Here is a 22777-nt window from a genome sequence, read left to right on the forward strand (position 1 = left end):
ATGCTAAAAGACCAAAAAATGATAGTGGTTAAACAGAAAGATATATTTGAAAAGAAAATAGAGATTTGGGCAGATCCTCTGGAGGTTTGGCAGCAAAAGTAGAGATGGAAGAGATATTTAAGCTAACCAGGAAAGATGCAAATCGAGATGAAGACCCAAGGGAGAAATTTGGGAGGCAAGCTAAGAAAATAAGAATTGAAATATTAAAACGAACAAGAGATGATGAATAGAGGAAATGTTATATAACACAGGATTGGCTGTATTAGGGGTTAGAACAGAGGCAGAAACAAGAAATAGGGGGAATACTATTATGCATATTTTATATAATATACTAAAAGTAATAGCTAGACATAAAGATAAAATGTTGAAAGATGGTGATATTATGTATGTCTTAATGATATTGTTATTGTCATTGGAATGGGGAACTAAAATATTTAACAATTAAATAATGAAGGTCTATATTTTATCACAAATATGTATAATAACATTATAAGTACATAAATGTGATCTAAATAACAAATATTAAAATTATCATTACTACTTGTATTTAAATGAAAATACCCTTATTGCCTCACTGTTCATGTATTGATATGGATACACACACACACAAACGCACACACACAAACCATATTTTAAAAATGATTTGGTATACAGCTGCATGTACTTAAAAAGAATTTCTGTATTGGAATTATACTTCAAATTACCACATTAGAAAAATAATTGTAGAAAGTTAGCACCCACCCCTCTCCTAGAAGAATGAAATACTTTGTGAAATATTAAAAAGGCAGAATATTATATTTCCCTGAAAACATGTTTCTTTTTACAGGCAGGTGTCAGCACTCTTAAAGCCCTCAGCAGATGTCAGCACTTAAGAGATAAAGAAATAGCTAGCTCCATTCATAAGTAAATTCCCTGCAGCAAGGTCTGAACAAAGGTAGGATTAGTCCTCAGCCATAATAGGAATTGCCCAGAACACAAGCTCCTTCATTGCATCATCTCAGTTGCACCACACCCTCCAAGCTTCAAACAAATCTGGGACAACCTACAGAGCCAGCTATGACCCCTACAACAGCAAATAGAATACATGTTCTTGAATAGGAATGGGAAGCTCAAGTTCAAAGCCCAAGAGAAGGTATAAATACCCCTCACTTTTATTTCCATGTGGTCAGCTGCCCAGAACAATGTGCTTGGTGGTTCTGTTGTTGTTAGTTGCAAAGTCATGTCCAACCCTGTAGACAATGTTCCTCCAGGCCTTCCTGTCCTCTACCATCCTCTGGAGTCCACTTAAGCTCATGCCAACTGCTTCAGTGATTCCATCCAGCCACCTCATTCTCTGTTGTCCCCTTCTTTTGTCCTCAGCATTAGGCTCTTCTCCAGTGAGTTCTTCCTTCTCATTAAGTGGCCAAAGTATTTGAGTTTCATGTTCAGGATCTGGCCTTCTAAAGAGCAGTCAGGGTTGATCTCCTCTAAGACTGACTGGTTTGATCACCTTGCAGTCCAAGGGACTCACAGGAGTCTTCTCCAGCACCATAGTTGAAAGGCCTCAATTCTTTGGCGCTCAGCCTTTCTTATGGTCAAACTTTCACAGCCATATATTGCAACTGGGAAAACCATAGTCCTGACTATACGCACTTTTGTTGGCAGAGTGATGTCTCTACTTTTTAGTATGCTGTCTAGAGTTGCCATAGCTTTCCTCCCCAGAAACAAGTGTCTTTTAATTTCTTGGCTGTAGTCCCCATCTGCGGTGATCTTGGAGCCCAGGAAAATAGTAGTCAGTAGTCAATGAAGCAGATGTTTTTCTGGAACTCCCTAGCTTTCTCCATGGCAATTTTGGCAATTTTATTGCCAAATATAGTATATTGGCAATTATATCTCTAGTTCCTCTGCCTCTTTGAAATCCTGCCTGTACTGTTGGTAGTCTTCAGTCCACATACCGCTGGAACCTAGCTTGTAGGATTTTAAACGTAACTTTGCTAGCATGTGAAATGAGTGCAATGGTGTGGTAGTTTGAACATTCTTTGGCATTGCCCTTCTTTGGAATTGGAATGTAAACTGACCTGTGGCCACTGTTGAGTTTTCCAAATTTGCTGGAAAATTGAGTGTAGCATTTATACTGTATCATCTTTTAAGATTTTGAATAGCTCAACAGGAATACTGTCACCTCCACTAGCTTTGTTGTTGCTCAGATTTCCTAAGGCTCATTTGACTTCATATTCCAGGATGTCTGGCTCAAGGTCAGTGACCACCCCATCGTGGTTATCAGGGATGTTAAGCTTCTTGTATAGTTTTTCTGTGTAATTTTGCCACCTCTTCTTAATCTCTTCTGCCTCTGTTAGGTCCCTACCATTTTGGTCTTTTTTATCATGCCTATCTTTGCATGAAATGTTCCCTTCACATCTCCAATTTTCTTGAAGAGAACTCTGGTCCTCCCTATTCTATTGTTTTCTTCTATTTCTTTGCATTGTTAATTTAAGAAGGCATTCTTATCTCTTGTGATTCTCTGGAATTCTGCATTCAATTGGGTGTATCTTTCTTTTTCTCCCTTGCCTTTCGCTTCCCTTCTTTCCTCAGCTATTTGCAAAGTTTCCTCAGACAGCCATTTTACTTTCTTGCATTTCTTTTTCTTTGGGATGGTTTTAGTTGCTACTTCTTCTACAATGTTGTGAACCTCTTTCCATAGGTGTTCGGGCACTCTATCAGATCTAATTCCTTAAATCTATTTGTCACCTCTACTGTATATTCATCAGAGATATAACTTAGTTCATACCTGAGTGGCCTAGTGCTTTTCACTACTTTCTTCAATTTAAGCCTAAATTTTGCAATGAAAACTCATGATCTGAGCCACAGTCAGCTTCTGGTCTTGTTTTTACTGATCGTAGAGCTTCTCCATCTTTGGCTGCCAAGCACATAATCAATCTGATTTCTGTGTTGACTGTCTGGTGATGATCATGTGTAGAGTTGTCTCTTGGGTTGTTGGCTGTCTCTTCTTACGTACTTAAAAGGCAAGAAATATCACAATATCAGAAAAGAATGATAGTCACCCAGAGGAAACAACAGCCTTTCCCATTTTACACCTAACCTAAAGGAGTCCAATGACCAGGCTCAGGGAAGTGCCAGGTTTCCAAGGCTCATTTAAAAGCATGCAAGGCAGGGGAAGTTTGAATTTCTGGGAAGCTGCTATTCCATAAGGCAGGCACTATGACAGAAAAGGCACATTTCCTGGGACACACTAGATGACCCTACTTACCAATCTAATAGTTCAAATAATAATGTTTGGAAAAAAATCTGAATTACCATTTTTTTAGAATACCTCTATTAACATGGGGATCTTTCTTTCTATACATTTGAGAGCCAGTTTGGTCTAGCAGTTAAACCACTAAGCTAGAAACCAAGAGACTATGAGTTCTAGTCTTGCATTAAACCCTAAAAGTCAGCTTGGGCCAATCATTCACTCTCAGCCCACAATGTCAGGCTTGTTCAACAAGCACACAATCAATTATTATTACAATCAATGGAACAACATTTGGTTGATCCAAATAAAGCAAACTTTGCACTTCTGGGGAAAAAGATAAGAAAAAAAATCCTTTTCTCTACATATATGAATCTCTACATATTAAATTTTAGGAGCACATAATCAGTTCTCTCACTAAATGGATATGTCAATTGCAAAACAGGAATTTTTCAGAAAGCAAACTAATATGGTTGTTCTTCTTATGTTCTCCTGTAATTTTTTCTTCTTGACAGATGGCCATTCTTCCAATAAAACACGACTTTAGCCAGTCATCTTCTTTTTTTGTCTTTTAGAATGTCTGTGGAGTATATGGGAAAACCAATGTATTTGTGGAAATATCAAATTATGTTTGAAGCTTGATCTTTGGAGCATGTTTTAGTTTAATTTAGTTTATTGTCATTGCACCTCATACAATGAAATTAAATACCACCTTAAATACCCCTGATATTGCATTAATATTGCACTATTCAGTAGAATTCAATATTTACTGCCCTGAGATTCCTGTTTTTCAGCCTATTTGTCCTTGTTTTTATTATCATGTACCATCTGCCAGATGGTAATAGTTCAAAAAAAGGGTGCCCAGGAGATGGATCTTTGAAAATGTTTCGAACTTTCTTAAGGCAGCGGGAGCTATACAAGCTCTTCCAAAGAGGGGAGAGAGAAACCAGTGATCTTCTGGGCAATGACCTTAACCCTCTGGAGTGCTGTCCTACCTGCCACTGTGCAATTGGCAAACCATACACAGGTGCAGTAAGTTAAGATACTCTCTATGGTGCAGCGGCAGAAGCTCACCAACAGTTTTTCATTCAGTTGTTGTTTTCTGAGAAGTCTCAGATAGTATAATCTCTGCTCCATTCGATCTCCATTGATAAGCAAGGGCTGGATGTCTAATCCAGGGGTCTCCAACCTTGGCAACTTTAAGACTTGTGGACTTCAACTCCCAGAGTTCCTTAGCCAGCTTTGCCTGGAGCAGGGTTCGGGTCTCCCTGCCGAGCAGCCCCAGTGAAGCACATCATAGGGGGTCTGTACCCCTGGCAGCTCCTGGGTGGCAACTCCTCAGCCATTCAGCAGACCCGCCCAGCCCGAAGGAGGCAAAACAGCCAGCTAGAAAGGCTGAATAGGGGTGGTGAAGCATGCCCATAACCCACGACCACAAGTGGGGAAAGCCACATTCTCATTGGAGTCCTGGCTGCCCAGGCCCAGCAGAGATGGGGGAGGGGAGGCATGTAATCCTGGCTGGGTTGGGCAGCCATAGCGCCAATGGGGATTGAGCTTTCCGAACAGAGTGCCCGTGGGTTGCAGCCGAGGCCAGTCTCTCAGGCAACCAAAGCCTGTCTCCTTTGCCTCCCCTCCCTCAGTTCTTGGATGAGCCGCTTGCTGACCCTGGATGCCCAAAGGAAGTGCCTGGTGGCTGTTTCAAAAGGGGCAGGGGCAGTTTATGCAGTGGGCAAGCCACAGGATAGTTTGATCCTCCTTGGTCGGGGCACCTCCCTGGGAATTGCTACCTGGTTCAGCCCAGGGCTTTGGAAAAACAGGACAGTGCAGAAAGGGGAAAGGGGAGAGAAGTCCAGCTGGCAGATAAAAGCTGCAAGGCTCTGCCCTAATTCTTTTGGGCAAGCCGTCCTTGCACAGTTCTCCAGTCCCCACCCACTGGCCCATGCTCTACCTTTGGTAGAGGGCAGTGTGTGCAGTGTGAGCCTTCCTCCCCCACGTCAGCCTTACATTTGCAGGCAGCCCCAATGAACTTTGTAAGCCCCACGGGCTAGAAGGTTGATGCCATTCAGCCCCCTCCCCCAGCTCACACCTCCACTTGGAGTCCTGGACTCTCCACAGCATAGTTGCTGGGGTGGCCAGGGACCACATGGCACCATTGCTGACATTGCCCCTAAGCCAGATGGCCAGCCCTGGATTGTTGTGCTGTTTCAAAGCATCCTCTGAAGCTGCGTCTAGTGCCAGGGTTTGTGATCCTTCCTTCCTCTCCCTCCCTCCCTCTATCCATCCATCCATCTCATTCACTTTCCCTTCCCTCTTTCTCTCCTTTTTTCCCCCTCCCTTTTTCTCCCCTCCCTTCCTGTTCTCTCCCTTTCTTTCTTCCTTCCCTCCCTTCTTTCTTTCTTTCTTTCTATCCCTCCCTCTTTTTCTTTCTTTGCACCCCCCATGCCCTGTTTTGGGCCTAGGAAGCCTCCTTGGAGCCAAAATGGGGCATGAGGCACGCTGCACTCCCCCCCCCCCGTTTTGGAGTTAGGGAGCCTCCCTGCACTTACCTGGGAGCCAGAACCATGTGCGTGGGGACTCCTGGGAGGGGAGGGGTCAGCTGGTCTTTGGAACTACTGGTTCGCCAAACTGGATGTAAAATTAACATCCTGTTCTCCTGAACCAGTTCAAACCGGCTGAATCCTACTGCTGAGTCTAGGAAACCACATTTCCCAATTTTTTTCATTAAAAAAATCAATATAACAAATTAAACTTGAAATGAAAGCTATCAACCACTTATGAAAAGTACATTCATTATTACCCTTTTCACAAGTAAAAGACAGATGGTTTGGAATGCTAACAGGATAATTAAGTTTAATAACCTATACTGAGTTCTTATTCACCAAGTATTCAACTGAGTATTTTCTTATACTTCAGCATACAAATTAATATAAAGATTTTTACAAGCATTTTGTTTTTAAGAATGCTTATTGTCCTCAAACTTGTAAGTCGAGGACTTTGTTTTAAGAGGCATTTCAGCAATTAGAAATTGGAATTTATGATTGTTAGTCAAGTGCCCACAAATTATATTTATGTAAATTGACTACAAATGTAATTTGATACTTACAACCTATTCATCCTTAGATGATTTATGCTGAGTTAACTTTCCTGATTTGAGTTACTGAAGGGCCTCAGGTGTGCATAATATTGATAGTACAACCAACAAAAAGTGTATTTTTAAAAATATTCATAGTGGAAATGTGGAAAAAGACTTGCAAAAATTGTACACGATCAGACTAACCAGGCATTTTGTGAGCCAAATAGATGCAAATCACTGTAAATTTTGCTCCAAAAGTTAACAGAAATAGTAGTAAGGATTTTAAATACTTTTTGTAGCAGGAAAAACTAGCAAAATAAGGTGCAATAAGATCACCTACATTAGTATTTGTTCTATGCCAGTGGTGGCTAAACTTTTTGGGCTCCTGTGCCAAAAATTGCACATGCGCTCGCACTCATGTGCCAGCACCAAGAAGGCAATGCACGCAGCCCCATGTCCCCTGCGTATGCGCGCACGATCCCCCGCTGCCCCCTTACCTGCACTGCACATGCGCACGCCTCACAGCTGATTTTTCGGCCCGTTTGAGGCCTTTTTTGGCCTCTCAGAGGCTCGAGGGAAGCCTCTGCAAGCCTCTGAAGGCAGAAAAATGGGCCCTTCTGTCACTTCCAGTATTTCCGGAAATACAGCTGGGAGGCATGCGCATGCGCAGTGAGGTAAGTTTGTCTGGGGCTCACATGCCTGCACAAATGTCTCTGCGTGCCACCTGTGGCATGAGTGGTTCTATGCTGTTCAGGGTATAAAGTACAAACATCATAAAAGCAAATAGAAAATTGTTCCAAGTGATTTGCATATACTTTTACCTACCTTGTCTAAAATTTGAAGCATGGGAATATATTCAAAATGAATATTAACTAGATTAATATTCATTTTAATATGAATCTTCCCTAAAACAATACATAAAAAGTTCAAGTTGCAAGGTCCTGCTCATGAATGGAGACTCCACTCAGTTTTAACTCTTTTTCTGACATTAAAATCCGTGGCCTTTCTCTCATGCACATACCCTTTCAAGAAAAACACTGAAGCATTAGACAAACCCATGTGAGGAAGTCAAAATGGTGGCATACAAAGGCAGCAATGCCTGGGTTTGTTGTGTATCACTGTCAGAAACATATTAAGTTTATGCTGAATGTAACTTCTCCAAGCAATCGTGACCAGGGGTGGGATTCTACCAGTTAGCATCTATTCGCTAGAACCGGTTGTTAACATTCTAAGCAGTTCGGAGAACCGGTTGTTAGAAGAAATTACTAGCCTAATCCTGTAAGGAAGGCAGGAAAGAAACATTCTGGTGTTGCTTACAGAAACTGCCTCTCCATTAACTCTTTATTACATTCTTGGCAGGACTAGACTTGCTGTCTCTGGAACTTCTCTGGAGTTTTTTTCCCCTCCTTTGCTGGTACTTTGCTTGTGTGGAGTGACCATTCAAAGTTACAATGGCACTGAAAAAAGTGATTTATGACTGTTTTTCACACGTACGACTGTTGCAGCATCCCCACAGTCATCAGAGGCCAGGTGAGGAGATGCGTGCCTCGATGTGAGTGATGTATATTGCACAGGTTTGGGGGCTGAGAAAATATCTAAGCCCATAGCATCCTAGCCATAAACTGCTTCAACTCCTCCCCTTGGGATAGTGCTAGGCATCACACACCAAAACAACTAAATACAGTCAGCTTTTTCCTCTGTGCCATCGCTCTGCAGAACATCTAATCCTTACAGTGCTGTCTAATGTCTATGAATATTTATCCATGATTGTAGTATTATTATTTATTCTTATTGTTTTCTTTACTCCCACCTTTTATTAGTATGATGATGAATCTGTTGCTTGGCATGTACACTGAGTGCTTCTGTACTGGAGACAAATTCCTTGTGTATCAAATCACTTTTCACCAAATAATGTTCAATTTAATTCAATTCAAATCAATTCAAACTGAAGAATTTGAGAAGATATTATTTCTTGCCAAAACTTAAGCATCCCAGAACATATTATCCTCCAAAATCTATTATCTTCCATGTACTTCAACTCTTATTACAGTATGTTGTAAAAAAAATTAATCACCTGAATGAGTTGTAAAAAAAACCATTTTCAGTTTTAATCCTTCTTCCTCAACCTTTAACCACTATTGTCTAGAAATATTTAAAATGCTAAATTATTTTTTATTCTGAAGTATTAATTTTTAGAACACAAGTATAAAAAGGCAAATAACTACTGCCCAGTCTACTGAATCATGACATAACAAATCCATCTAGATTTCAACAGGCCACCTATGTTACACTTCATGTATTTAATATGATCATGTTATTCATTGTGTATAGCATGAGATTTACAAGCTCAGAAACATGCTCTAATTGAGAAGTGTAAAATCAGACATGTATTTTTGACATTCTTTCTCACATAATTCCCCAAAAACACACCTGCTCACACATAGGGCTCTATCCAGAGCATCAGTGTGGTAACTTTTGGCAAAGAGTCTATACATCTTTTCTTTTTATAGTAATCTATGTCCTGGGACTGGTTTGCAAGAAAGGAACTGTATCAAAATGAAGGAATTAATGGGGGAAAAAATCATCCTGTTTTCCTTTGCTCTGCTTTGTTTTTGCAAAAATAATATGCTGCTAAGGATTCTTGTGCCAGAATGGAGCACATAATGCAAAAAGGACCTTTCTTAATAGGAACAGAACTTTGGGAAAAATGACCAGTGCAAGACCATATGTAGTTAAGGAGAGAGGCCCCCAAGCCTTCTGGGACAGGCAGCTGAGCTGTGCGTGAGATGGGAATTTCCTTAATCTCTCTCCCAATTACATGACCCAGAGTATATGCAGTGTACCCTGGCTTTCCAGAGCAAACAGTACACACAGAATCAACAGAAATTACAGAAATATATATACACAGGTTCAACACAGTACAAGGAAAAAAATGAGTAAAAGTATCTAATTCAATGAAACAGCTAGAAAGATCATCCAATGAACAATAGCTTCTGCCACAACTGTCTTGAAACATTGGCAATAGATTTCCTTCCATTTATTTATTTCAGAAAATTTATATTGCTGCCCAACTCCCTCTCAGTAACTCCAGGTGGCTTATAAAAATAAAAGCCCAATATAAAAACAATAACAAGCAATAAATCCATCACTCTTCTAGTGACAAAATTTCAATGAAATTATCCTATTCCTATGCTTGGACATAGGATGCAGCAGAAATCATGGATACAGTGGACAATTGGGGAAAGACACTTATACTTACTAGTATGGGTGCATGGTTTTAAGGTGCTCTGTCCAGACTCAGTATATTTTTGGTTCTGATTTGTTGTTTCAGATTACCATTCTACTCCAAACAGAAGCACTATGATTCGTGTACTCATTCTCTCTCACACACATACACACAGACGCACACACACAGACAGGAAGAGGAAATGTTGTTTTCAGTGCTTGCTTTCTTAAAATATCTTCTGAAAACACTCAGGTAGTCATTAACAAATCTGTCCTAAGTTCAGAATGACCCTCCCAATCAAACCATAATCAGTCACACCAACTTCAGCCTTTTGGATGGATACAAAGATAAAGAGCTAGGACTTTTCAGACACAGAGTCCAGCTGGAAAAATCAAGAAAAGGCAGAATAGGCATAATTGTGCTCAAAGGATTACTGGAGTCTTGTACAGTAAACTCTGCTAAAGCAGATTAAGTGATAGGATGCTACAATTGAAACAAAAACACACCATACGTGTGGTAAAAGCTTCAGACAGAAGAAAGCAGTCAAATTTGGGAAGTAAATTTAAGTGCCAAAACCCTAACTATTTTAAGAATAAATGATGAAAATATAGCCCCCAAAGAATCAATAATAAACAATCATTTTAGTATTTTTATTGCAGAGTATGAAAGGAAGAAGGAACATATACAGCATTTACAGTGAAATAACTTTATAAATGGCAACTCCAGAATTCTAGAACATGTTACACAGTATTATGAAGAGCTCCATATGTTTGGAATTCCATGAGAAGGCAATCCCTTTCTCTAGTATATTTCATCCTTCACATTCATGTCAGCTTCTTAGGTAACACAGGGCTACCTAGGCAAGCACTCCCAACTTGGTCCAAAAATGTTTTCTGAGGTCAGAATGCACGTCTTTTCCACCCTTATGAGCCTTTAAACTGGACATGTTAAAATATTATTATCCATACTATGGAGTGCATTCATATGACAAGTTAAATCTCCTCAAATATCTTTGTCCATATTGAGATTATCTTATTATGATCGTGATTTTAAGCTGTCAGATATTACAAGGCATTTAACAACTATATTTCTTTAGAATGCAACCTTCTATGAATATTCTTCTCTTTGGCTATACAGAGGTAAAGGTGAACACCTCTGAAAATACTGGCAAGTTTTAGGACACAAATATTAAAGAGGGATTTTTGTTACTAACCTTGATAGTTGCCAGACATGTTTGGTTACTAATAGTTAAGTGGTTACGTTTTGATCCTTAATCACATGAGAATTCAACATTGAGGAATAGCCAAATGTGAAAATAGCAGATAAAATAGCTCAAGGGAACACTTTAAGCAAATAAAAGATTGATACAGGCAATCCTCCAGTTATGACAGTTCACTTAGTGACTATTCAAAGTTATGACCCCCCCACCCCCCCAAGTATGTACGACACAGTACCGAAATTACTCATATTGCAGCACCATGGCAGTTGTTCACATTTACAAATGATCCCAGAAGCTCTGCAACATTCGCCCTACCTAATCCCCCCCCACCGGCCGGGTTTCTACAGGCACTAGGCCTGTGGATACACACCTTGCAAAGATCCAGGGGGCCTCCAGTTTCTTCGCCTGTTCAGTGCTCCAGGTCTCTGGTGCATCCACAGAGCATGGAGGTCTAAAGTACTGCAAGATCAGTAATGCGAGATCTCATGCTACTGATCTCACCTTATTTCACTGTACTTTAGGCCTCTGTTCTCTGCAAGTGGAGGCCTAGATGAGATCTGCACCAAAAGGCTTTCCAAATGGAGGGAAGACCTGAAGCACTGAAGCCTTCCCTATGTTTGCAAAGCCTTTTGCCATATTTGCAAAAGCCCTTTGCTGCCCAGAACAGAGGCCGGGAAGGGCATGTCCACCCCTCCGAACCTTCATTTTAGTCGGCAAAGGGCTTCTTAGGCCCTTTGCCAGCAAGAACCGAGGCCGGGATGGCCAAGTGGATCCCTCCAAGCCTCTGTTCTCATTGGTGAAGGCCTCCTCAGGCCCTCTGTCAATGACAGCAGAGGGCAGGAGGGCCACATGCATCTCTCCAGCCTCTGTTCTCACCGGCAAAGGCCTCCTCAAGCCCTCTGCTGGAAAGAAGAGGGCAGGATGGTGTGTGAATCCCTCTGGGCCTCCGTTCTCATTGGCAAAGGGCCTGAGGAGGCCTTTGACAGCGAGAATGTAGGCCTGGAGGGGCAGGTGCACCCTTCCCAGCCTCCATTTTTGCCAGCAAAGAGTTTGTGCAAATACAGTCTCAATCTCTCATCCCTGTAGGCCTCGGCAAGCCCCTTGCTCCAAGCAAAATTGTGAAGAGGACTATCATTGATGATTGAAAACTACCTAAGATAAGTGACCTGGTTGGGCAGGATGGGGGGGTGGGGGAGGGAAGCAAGAGAGTGGGTCAGGGAAAGCAATAGGCCTCCCATGGCCTTCTCTACTCTGAGATACCTCATGTGCACTTAATAACCCACACATTCGATTAGCAAATGTGTGGGCAAAAGATGGGAGTGATCATGTTTAAGTTTCGTGATTCACTCCTACGAAACTTTGGGTTATGAATGTAATTTGCAGGCTCCATTACATTTGTAACTTGAGGACTACCTGTACTTTGAACTTGTTGACTTCTAAAGGTTGTTTTAAAAACTTTTGTGAGACTACATTTTGAACATGACTTTCCTACAATAGTCACATATCAGTAGATACAGCTGACAGATCTATTAAGCAAAATGGCCCAAATACATTACCTGAAATTTTAGGATCCTCAATAGAAGCAGCACTCTAATGGAAATCATTAATCCAATTTAAATAAAAAATAAAAGTTATATCAATTCTTCATCTAAATTGTGGAATGAAGCTGGAATACTCTAATTTTGAAGAATCAGTGATTCTAATGTTAAAAAATATAAACTATACTTCTTATGATTTAAAAACAAAATTAATTCACTAGAAAGTAAGTCATGCTTTTGTACCATTCTTAACTGTTTTAAAAGGGTTAGTTAGGTATTAAAGTATTTTTATGCTAATGCTGTAAAAAGATTTGAAGATTCCTTAATTCATATGATCTGATCTGGTTCAGCTACATCATATTGTTTTCAAATTAATATATTTGTCAGTAAATTCTGAGAAACAACACCCCCCCGCCCAAACACTTAATATGATGTTGAAATATATATGTAAAACATGGAATCTGTTTTGGCTTTATCAAGCCTGAGCAAGGCTAAGAGAAAAATTTTATCTAAATGCAAACAAACATATACATCTGTTTTTAAGGTTTGGGTTCAGGATATGATTTTCTATCCTTTTTACATGTTTATGTATTCTGAAAATAAGATGAAATACACTTTCATCTGACATATTTAATATATGGGCTGGATTAATTTTGTACCAATACCATAGGATATCATAGGATTCTGTTTACATTTTTGTTAGTTTTTCCTCTTTTTATTTTTATTTTAATCATCACAATATATTTTGCTATTTTACATTTTCTTCATTTATAATCATTGTCATTTCTTTCTGCTGGAATTATTCTTATTTTTATTTCATTATTAAAAATAATTTTAAAAGCATACAAAAGGAGCTATTTCCTCTCATATTATACCAATGAGCTAATATTTGATTATATTCAATAAATGTGCATCAACCAATTTTTGCTTCTCTTAGGAAAGGAAAAGGCTTTCTAACCAAATAAAGCTCTATTCTTACAAAATAAAAATACCACTACCTAACAGTGACATATAACTTCCATTTAGGTTAACAGGATTAATGAATTTAAAAACAGACTAATTTCTTTGGAATGAGTAAAGTACCAGTGAAGCATTTGATTGAGGACAATTTCAATTTCAGGGAAGAAAGCCAAGATGCAAAGAATTTTAAGATGCTGTTAAATCCCAGGTTTTCAAATTATTTTGAGAGAAGGGAGTACAGCACACTATAAGGATGGAGACATGATGTTCTTACAGCAGGAGGATCCCAAGATAGCTGAAACTTTCCCTTTGCATCAGCCAAGATCTGGCACTGCCGTTATTGCTACCTGTATGAAAGAAATAAAACAACTTAGTGGCTTCTGCACATTGTGCTACACTAGAGGATGGCTTGGTTTAATTTTCTTAATGTGATTTGCGAACTATCAATGGTTAAATAAACCAAATATTGCATACATGAATCCAGTCATTTTCTTCCTAATGTCTCTAAAAGTTAATTCTGAAATCACTGCCCTCTCTGGTTTTTTCCAAATGAGACCTTTACTGTACTTTTACCTTCAACACAAATATACATTTTAAAGCAACTGAAATGTTTAATGTTCCATTTTATAACCTCATTTATTTTCCCACAGTTTTTGACTTTTTTTTTATACTTAAAAAAGGAAGAGAAAAAGCACAATGCTTTTTTATCCATTAGCAAGCACTCTACATTTTTGCTGATTTCTATTCTATATCACAAGGTACTGATTACGCTGGACATATTTTTGCCCCCACTCTCTCCCCAATCTATCCTTGCTGAGACACTAATGTATTCCAGATGTTTTAAAAAATAAATGCCAGAATTCCGATGCAACAGTGTAGGGCATCTACCAGAGCATCTCTCAGAAAAAAATTAGATGTTGAAATTTTTGAGAAAGTGTATTGCAGAGAAATCACATATTATATACTATACTTGCCTCCCTTTGGTAAAATTGGACAGAACCAATCAAGATGTCTTTGAGAATCCAACATTTCTCACGTTCTTGATGGAATTCAATAAAACCTTGATTTAGTGGACTTCAAATATAATTCACTAAATTTATACCTTTCACCTCCACTTCCCTCAAAATAACATCAATTGCATCCAAAATATTCTAGACCAGGGGTATTAAACTTGATTTCATTGAGGGCTGCATCAGGGTTGTGTTTGACCTCTGGGAGCCGGGGTGGACATGGCCAGCTCAACGTCACTCATGTCAGGAGAGGGCGCCAATGGTGACCTGAGTGCTCTGCCAGCGAAAATGGGCTCCCAAGCTCTGTTTTCAGCTGCCACGGCCTTCTGCAACCCTCTGCCAGTGAAAATGGAGCTCAAGAAGTCCGTTGCTGTTTCCAGGGCCATCCTGTGGGCCAGATCTAAGTACCCCTTGGGCCAGATCTGGCTTCTGGGCCTTGAGTTTGACGTCCCTGTTCTAGACAGTTAAAAATTAGTTAAATTTACACTCAGTTTGTATCACTTGTGTAATGACATCCTTACTCAAAGATGCAAATCACATCATTTTCCTCAATCTGCCATTTGCACAATTGATTCAGTTACCACAAATTATTTAATTTGTATTTTGATGGATATGCAAAATTAATGGCCATTCCCTCCCAACTGATCTGTTAAAGTGACATTGTAATGTAATTTATTTGTTTTAAAAAATCCCACAGAATCCTTGAAAATCTTTGGAAATAAAAAAAAAAAGCAGCAGCAGGAGATTCCTTATCCTGTTTACTAAAATCAAGCATCTCAAATGGGAAATGATATAGATAAAAAAGCATTTGAGAGCCATTTTAGTAGAGAAACAAGTCTAGAGTAAGTTTTATGAAACTTTTCTTCCTAATACTATTTTACTTCAGTACTATTTTTTATATATAACAGACATAGAACTGAATTTAATTTCTAATTTGGTTTCAAGTTATTATATAGATAATATCGCTACAATTCTTCAAACATTAAAATGCTGCATTTTACATTTAAATCAAATTTCTGTCCGTAAAACAAGAATGACTTCAGCATGGAAGTTGCCCATATTTTAGACCACAGCTTATATAAAAGAGCACAACAGTATACTGAAACGACAGAAAGGAGGAACACTAAATCATCTACCGGTACATATTATTTGCTTTTATCTAGGCCTTATTTTTTATCTAATGGCCAACAACTAAACAGCTAGTTAAGTGGTTTCAGCCAATCTCAGCTGACCCTGAAAGTTCAATAGGGTCATAACTAATTAATACCTGGATGGGAAATTATTTCAGGAAATTCCAAGACTGCACACTAGGAATAAAAAAGAAGTTCCAGAAGGCAACACTATATCTTTAAAAATAACTTCACATCAAAATGGCACAGTCATATCTAAGATAGAAATACAAGTTTTAATTAAGTTTAAACTACAAGTGTAGTTTGGGAGGCAGGGATACCTTTAACTTAATGTGAATTAATCCTTGCAGTTTTCTTGGCAAGATATTTGGAAGTGGTTTGCCACTGCCTTCTTCCTTCTGCCAAGAAACTGTGGCTGGCTCAATGTCATTCAGTTGGCTTTGTGTTTAAAGTGGGACTACAATTTGCAATCTCCCAGTTTCTGGCTTGATGCTTTAACTACTACACCAAACTAGCCAGTGGTGGGATTCAAAAGTTCCCACCACCAGATCTGTGGTGTGGCTTGGTGGGGGTTACGTGATTCACGCGGTGCACCAAACATACACTTTGCACACACATTAAAGCAGTAAAAACAAAGCTACTGCGCCTCTCAGCAGTTTAGCACAACAATCTGCTCTCCCATGCCAAACAGCTGAGAGGTTAAAAAGGACCTAGGAGCAGAGGTGGGTGGGTGGGCCCAACTGCAGAGCGTTGGAGAGACTCGGAGTGAACCGGTTCTTCGGTGCTACAGTACACCAGAACTGCGCTGAATGGGTAGAATATCACCACTGAAACTGGCATTTGATCAAATAGTATCCATTCCAAATCTTCTGGAAGAGGATTTGAATGTATCTTATAGTAACTAAACCATTTTTTCATTCTTGTCCTTTCCATATGAAAAACAAAGAGTTTACTACATCTGCTTTTTAAGGTGCCAAGACAGGGGTGTCAAACTCGCATTGTGGCAGTGTCACGTGATGTATCCCAAATTTCCCCCCCTTCGCTAAACTGGGCGTGGCCAGTGTGTGACACATCTGGTCTGCGGGCCGCGAGTTTGACAGTCCTGGCCAAGACACTTTAACCCACTAAGATTAATATAGTTCTACACACAAGATTAGGAGTTCTAAAAGTTGATTTATGTTGATCACTCTATACTTTATTTTCTTTTTAATTAAATTGTGAGCTACTGGACATATACATAGAGCTAATAGGGATATTTTTCAGAGTACAAAAGATTTCTGATGCTGAGAAAGAAGGCAACAGCATAACTTTAATAAACATGATTAAATGCATATATATAATTAGAGACACAAATATGTATATCGAAAAAGTTTCGAAACAAAGGTATAGATGACTCAATTGCAACTCAGGTACTTCGTTTTAATTAGGAATTAAGATTCTTGCTATATCTAAATAAAGATTGCCATAGTAATTATAACCATCTAGGCAAAAAAAAAAAAATCAAACTTTCTCCTTATTTTCAGATTAGAACTGTATCACGAATTTATTGATAGCTTCTTGTCAAAACATAAACAAAGATAACAATCTAAAGATAACGAAGAGTCTTTGTGTGTTTTCTGAAGCTCTCCGTACTTTAATATTGCTTCTGTGAAAAAATATTACAAGAATTCTTACTTGATTTCTTTGAAAATCAAATTCTATTTCTAGCCATATTAGAGGCAGTATCATTCAAATGTGTCCTGATTCACTTTTATTCTTTGTTTCCATTTAAAAAAAAATAAACAATTTTTAGACATGTCAGGGTGCTGTTCACTATTTAATTTAACAATATTTGACATTCCTTTTATGATCTTTTTGCTAATTATTTTCATTTTAACAAATGGGTCTCAAATGACTAACATATAATATTAATATTGTAAGTTAAATATTTGATATTATGAAGCCAATATTTCTTTATGATCAGTAGAAAATACTTCAATTATAAAACATAATTGACTTATTTATCAATAGATTTGGCCTAACAGAAGAGGCAGTTTACACGTTTACAGCATTGAAGCTATTAACAAAAAAAGGAAACCTTTATTAGGATCATGCCTGCAAAATGAAAGTCTTTACATAAAAACTAAATCAGTATTAAATATCTGGCTTTGGGAAAACTGGGAATTAGAAACAAAACATTTAAGGCCCTAATGACTTTTTGGATAATATCAAAAATCATATACCGATATAAGATCTGACAAACCTCCATAATGATGAGCATTTTTTTAGATAACGGATTATAGTGTATATAAAAATGCAGCAATGAGTTTTCTATGCACACATTCAAGTACACAAGAATTTTTCTATTGCATTATATTGCTGTGCAAGACATTACTGTCAAATAACATCAAAACATTTTTTTTCAATTATTTCAAATAACTAGAAACTGATCTTAAAAATAGTACCCCTTTACTATACAATTTTATAATCTAACTGCAGTCATAGTGCAATCCTCTTTCTAATTTATGACTTAGTAATCAAGCATGTTTTGGCAAAATAATTACAATAACTCACACCAAAAATGCATAATGCCAGTCCTTCAAAGTCCTCTGTTCTTGCTATTTCAAATTCCTTAACAGATCTTTCTAAAGAAATCTATTTAGAGGAGTTTGGAAACTGAAACAAAGCATTGTTGAATGCAAGTATGTATCAAGGTGAAAATGTTGATGAATTATCTGTTAGCTTTATACTTGGAAGCATCCCTGGGTTCACTGCTAGGGTTACTCCAATCATCTGCTTCTGGAGTGGTTTTGTAATGTCGCCAAGCTGACTTATTAAAAACTGGTAGTCTTTCAAATGATTCACTTGACAGTGCCTAAAGAAAGAAACAGGAATAAAAATATGCTTCAGATCATTCTAACTGATTACAAGAAAATTCAATGAAGTGAAAGAGGTCATCCTAAATGAAGAAAGTGTACATGCTCAATACAAATTCAATGGAATATGTATTTTATTACATATTTTATATTTTCAATCTTTATTTCACTTTCTGTACTTTTGTTTGTATTACAGCATGTGGATTTATATCTTCTTACTGCAGACACATAATCATATTTAATTACTGAAGCCTTACAACAAAATATATTTCAATTCAGATTTGGAGTTGGGTTTCAATAATGAAATATTCAATTGCCTGTTAGCTGAAATAATGCTTTCTATCTCAATGTTTCCATTTTAAGAACAGCTTTATTGGAAAGAATAAACAGAGAAAAGTTTAGTAATGTTACAACTGAACTTCGTTACCAATCTGATTCCGAAGGCCATTTTATTATCTATGAATAAAGAATTCAAGAAAATGTTTCCAGAATGTGGAAAAATATTATCTTGAGTAAATCAGAATGACTTCTGATGCAAATGCATAGCAATAAAGCACTTCCCTTGATACCAAAATATAATCAGCTATAAAACCTCAAGACTTAGTAGAGTACATTCATAGGGTTCCTCTTATAATCCATTATTACCTTTAAATAGATTACTGCATCTGTACCCACTCCTTCCATAGAATACAATTTGAGGTCACCTTGAAAATATCGAGCATAAAGACGAGAAATTGGAAGACCATACCCATATCCAGCCTAAGAAAAAAACCAGTAACAGAAGAATTAAAAAATCTGAAATGTTAACAGTGACAGAAGCAGGAATCTTCAGAGACCCTTGTTTTTATAATTAAAAATACCTTTCACTATGAGAACAAAAAGCATTTGTTATGCTATGCATCTTTTTACATAAAAATGAAAATTATATGCATAAAATGGCAACTGCTTTTTTAATGTACAGAGCAACCAGGATGATTAGGGGACTGGAGACTAAGGCATATGAAGAATGGTTACAGGAACTGGGCTCGTCTAGTCTAGTGAAGAGAAGGACCAAGGGAGACATGATAGCAGTCTTCCAATATTTGAGAAGCAGAGAGGAAGGGGTCAAGCTATTTTCTAAAGCGCCTATAGGCCAGATAAGGAATAATGGATGGAAACTGAACAAGGAGAGATTTAACCTGGAAATAAGAAGAAACTTTCTGGAACAGCTTTGTTGAGGTAATTCCCCATTAGGAGAATGAGCGCACACAGGAAGACGTAGTGAGAGTGGTGAAGAATAACACACAACCAGCACACAGATACACTGTATAGTAAAATGTAGGTTTTTACTTCCAGTAAAACCGTTAAGCGAAGTTCAACGAACAGTCCAAGTCATTCACGGTTAAAGCAGTCAGTTTTCAGTCCAGGGATAATCCAATAACAAAGTCCAGTATCAAAAACAGTTCAGTAACAGACTTACATCAAATCCAAGACTAACGATGATCAGCAACAGTCAATGCATGAACAGCAACACCGTCAGCAACAACGGAACAGAATCCAGGTTTCTGGCTCCATCTTTTGGGCATTTGAGGAACCACACCCAATTACAATTTTAGCATTCCCTTAAAGAGACAGTATTAAAATGTCTATCCTGGTTTATATATTTTCCAACCCAACTGTTAGGTGACTTACATTCCTAACATGCTTGCCCTCAGAAGTTGTGGGAGCGCCATCACTTGAGACCTCTAAGAAGAGATTGGACTGCCATTTGTCAGAAATGGTGTAGGGTCTCCCGCTTGGGTGGGGGGTTGGACTAGATGACCTATAAGGTCCCTTCCAACTTTGATTATCTGTTATCTGTTATCTGCAACATATGTACCATAGAATCCCAGTCACATTAAAAATATATCAGCTCTAATGGACACTCCTTTCCTCCTATAAGTCTGTTAAATTGAGGCCTTATTATGTACATGGGATTGACAAGTGGTGGCTTTCAAATACCTTTTTAATTCTCAGAACAGCATTAAGTTATTTTCTAGTCTCAAATTCTGAATTTCATCCATATCTTATTAACATCATTTTTAAATTACAAGCAGTGCTCTCCCATACCCTGACAATCACAAAGTGAGTCACTCAGATTCCAGTTAAGATTTATGGTTCAGAGACATTTTGAAACTGGGTCTCTTCTTTCTAAATAATAAATACACCAATAGCTCTTTATTTTTATGACTGTACTAGTCAGGTTTATTTCTAGGGAAAAGTACAATTATTTTATTTGAATGCCATCCAATCCCTAAAGGCAGCTAACAATCTCAACATAATATTTTTTCGAAGACTTTGCTAGTATCCTAATTTTTTTTAAAAAATACATATTTTTCTGTCATTTTCTCCAAATCACTTGTTCTACTTATTGCTGCTGCGTGTTCTCTTTTATATGTTATGAATCGAGTGCCATCTAGAGATGCAAGAAAAATTATTCTACATGATTGTATTTTATTTTGAACCATTTTTACAAACTATTGCATAATACATAAAATGAAGATTCCTCCCAGCACAGAGTCTATCTTAAACGTTCAAACATACGTAACAAAGAACAAATTTCAGCAACTTAAGTTCCAGTCCAGATTCTGCGTTTCCTACTGCAATTCTTTCACATGAATAACCCAAATCTCTTTTATGGCTTCTGCATTGATCATTGTGCACATTGCATCTGCATCTATTAAACAGCCTAACAGTTTTGTATCTACAATAGAAAAGAAATGCAGAAAGGACAAGTTCCAAAGGTGTTAATTAGATTAATTAGATCCAGACACTATTCCAATATATTTCACAGCAGCTGTAAATAAAATTATATTTTAATTTCTCTCTCTAAAGTTTTATCATAATTTTCTACAGGTAGCCCTTACAACCACAATGGAGCCCAAAATTTGGCAGGGCAGGTGTTAAAGTCATTTTATGACATTTTTGCTGCAGTTATTAAGTAAATCATTGCACTTCTTAAGTGAATCATGCAGTTGTTAAGTGAATCTGGCTTCCCCTATTGTCTTTGCTTGTTGGAAGCCAGCTGGGAAGTTATGAATGGTGATCAGATGACCTTGCAACAGTACAACTGTTATAAATACATGCCAGTTGCAAAATGCCTAAATTTTGATCACATGAATATAGGGATGCTACAACGGTTGTAAATTTGAAAAATGGCCATGTCACTTTTTTTCAGTACTGTTGTAACTTTGAATGGTCACTAAATGGATGGCTGTAAGTTGAGGACTATCTATATAATCTATCCTGTCTATTCATCAAAGCCGTAAGTCACAAGTTCATTTTTTCATTTTCCAATGAAACCACTAGAAGTGTTCAGTCACCAACAAATGTACATAATTCTACATTATATATTTCTTTAATCAATATCAATCAGAATAGAGCTGGAAGAGAGGTTGGAGGTCTTCTAGTCCAGGGGTCGCCAACATTTTGGACCTCAGGGACCACCAAACTCATAATTTTAGATCCCAGGGATCACTAACTGGTTCTGTGGGTGTGGCCTAATTTGTGGGTGTGGCTTGGTGGTCATGTGACTGGCTGGGCATAGCTTGTATGTAAATATTATAAATATTTATATAAATATTGAATTTTTATAAAAAGAGCAACTTTTACCCAAAATCAGGCAAAGCAGGCGGGCAGATTGAGTTGCTCACAGAATCACAGATTCATTCAGGGATCTATCTATCTGCCATTGGCTAGCTCAGTCTGTCATATAAAATTTGCTTGCAAGCAAACTCATAAAATTTGCTAGCAAGCAAATTCACAAAATTAACTCACAACACATCATGCATATAAATATTGAATTTTTTATTTAAAAAAAGAGCAACTTTTACCCAAAATCAGGCAAAGCAGGCAGATTGAGTTGCTCACAGAATCATTCAGTGATCTATCTGCCATCGGCTAGCTCAGTCTCTCAAATTTGCTTGCCATGAGTCTGCACTGAATTTGCTTGCAAGCAAACCTTCAGTCCTAAGGGAGGTTCGGCTGTGCTGAGCCGAAGATCTAAAGACTAGCTAGAAAGCAAGAAATCCAACCATTTCCTGCTTCCTAGCTAATCTAAATCTCCCGGCACAGCAGAACAGATGATGGTTGGAAAAAGGAAAAATAGCAATTTAGCAGGCAAGTTTACTGGGTAAGGAGTGAGTGGGCGGTGAGGGTTCCCGGGGGCCATGTGGGCAGTGCAGCCTTGTGTTTCTGCACAGCCTGGATTAATTGCTTTGTGGGGGTGCTCTGGGGGTGAGATTTCTCTGTGGCCCACCAAAATTTTCTCACGGCTCACCAGTGGGTCGCGGCCCACCAGTTGGCAACCACTGTTCTAGTCCAACCCCCTGCTCAAGCAGGAGACTCTATACCATTTCAGACAGATTTCTGTCCAGTCTTTTCTGAATAACTTCCAGTGATTTAATTAAGTTAATTGTCCAGTTAATTGTCATCACTGTTAGGAAGTTTCTCCTTAATTCCAGGTTGCTTCTCTCTTTGATTAGTTTCCATCCATTGCTTCTTGTCTTGCTTCCTGGTG

General features: G+C 38.2%; 1 protein-coding gene across 6 annotated transcripts in view; it reads right to left on the bottom strand.

Moving 5' to 3' along the window:
• Positions 1-10163: 10163 nt before the first annotated feature.
• PDK3 (pyruvate dehydrogenase kinase 3) overlaps positions 10164-22777 on the bottom strand; it is an 88284-nt gene continuing 75670 nt past the window's right edge. For 3 of the 6 annotated variants that reach the window (XM_087966900.1, XM_087966897.1, XM_087966896.1), the window contains 2 exons: positions 18886-18999; positions 16559-18239 (listed from right to left, as the gene is read on the bottom strand). In XM_087966900.1, the coding sequence (XP_087823026.1) occupies positions 18096-18239; positions 18886-18999 (258 nt within the window). In that variant the 3' untranslated portion in view covers positions 16559-18095. Of the gene's footprint in view, positions 13593-16558; positions 18240-18885; positions 19000-22777 lie in introns of those variants that run through there. The other 3 variants (XM_087966901.1, XM_087966898.1, XM_087966899.1) reach the window with 2 other exon arrangements.

This window comes from Notechis scutatus, chromosome 5 (genome assembly GCF_049901735.1).
Source record: "Notechis scutatus isolate UNSWTSFEM ecotype Mainland chromosome 5, rNotScu1.2, whole genome shotgun sequence".
NCBI lineage: Eukaryota > Metazoa > Chordata > Lepidosauria > Squamata > Elapidae > Notechis > Notechis scutatus.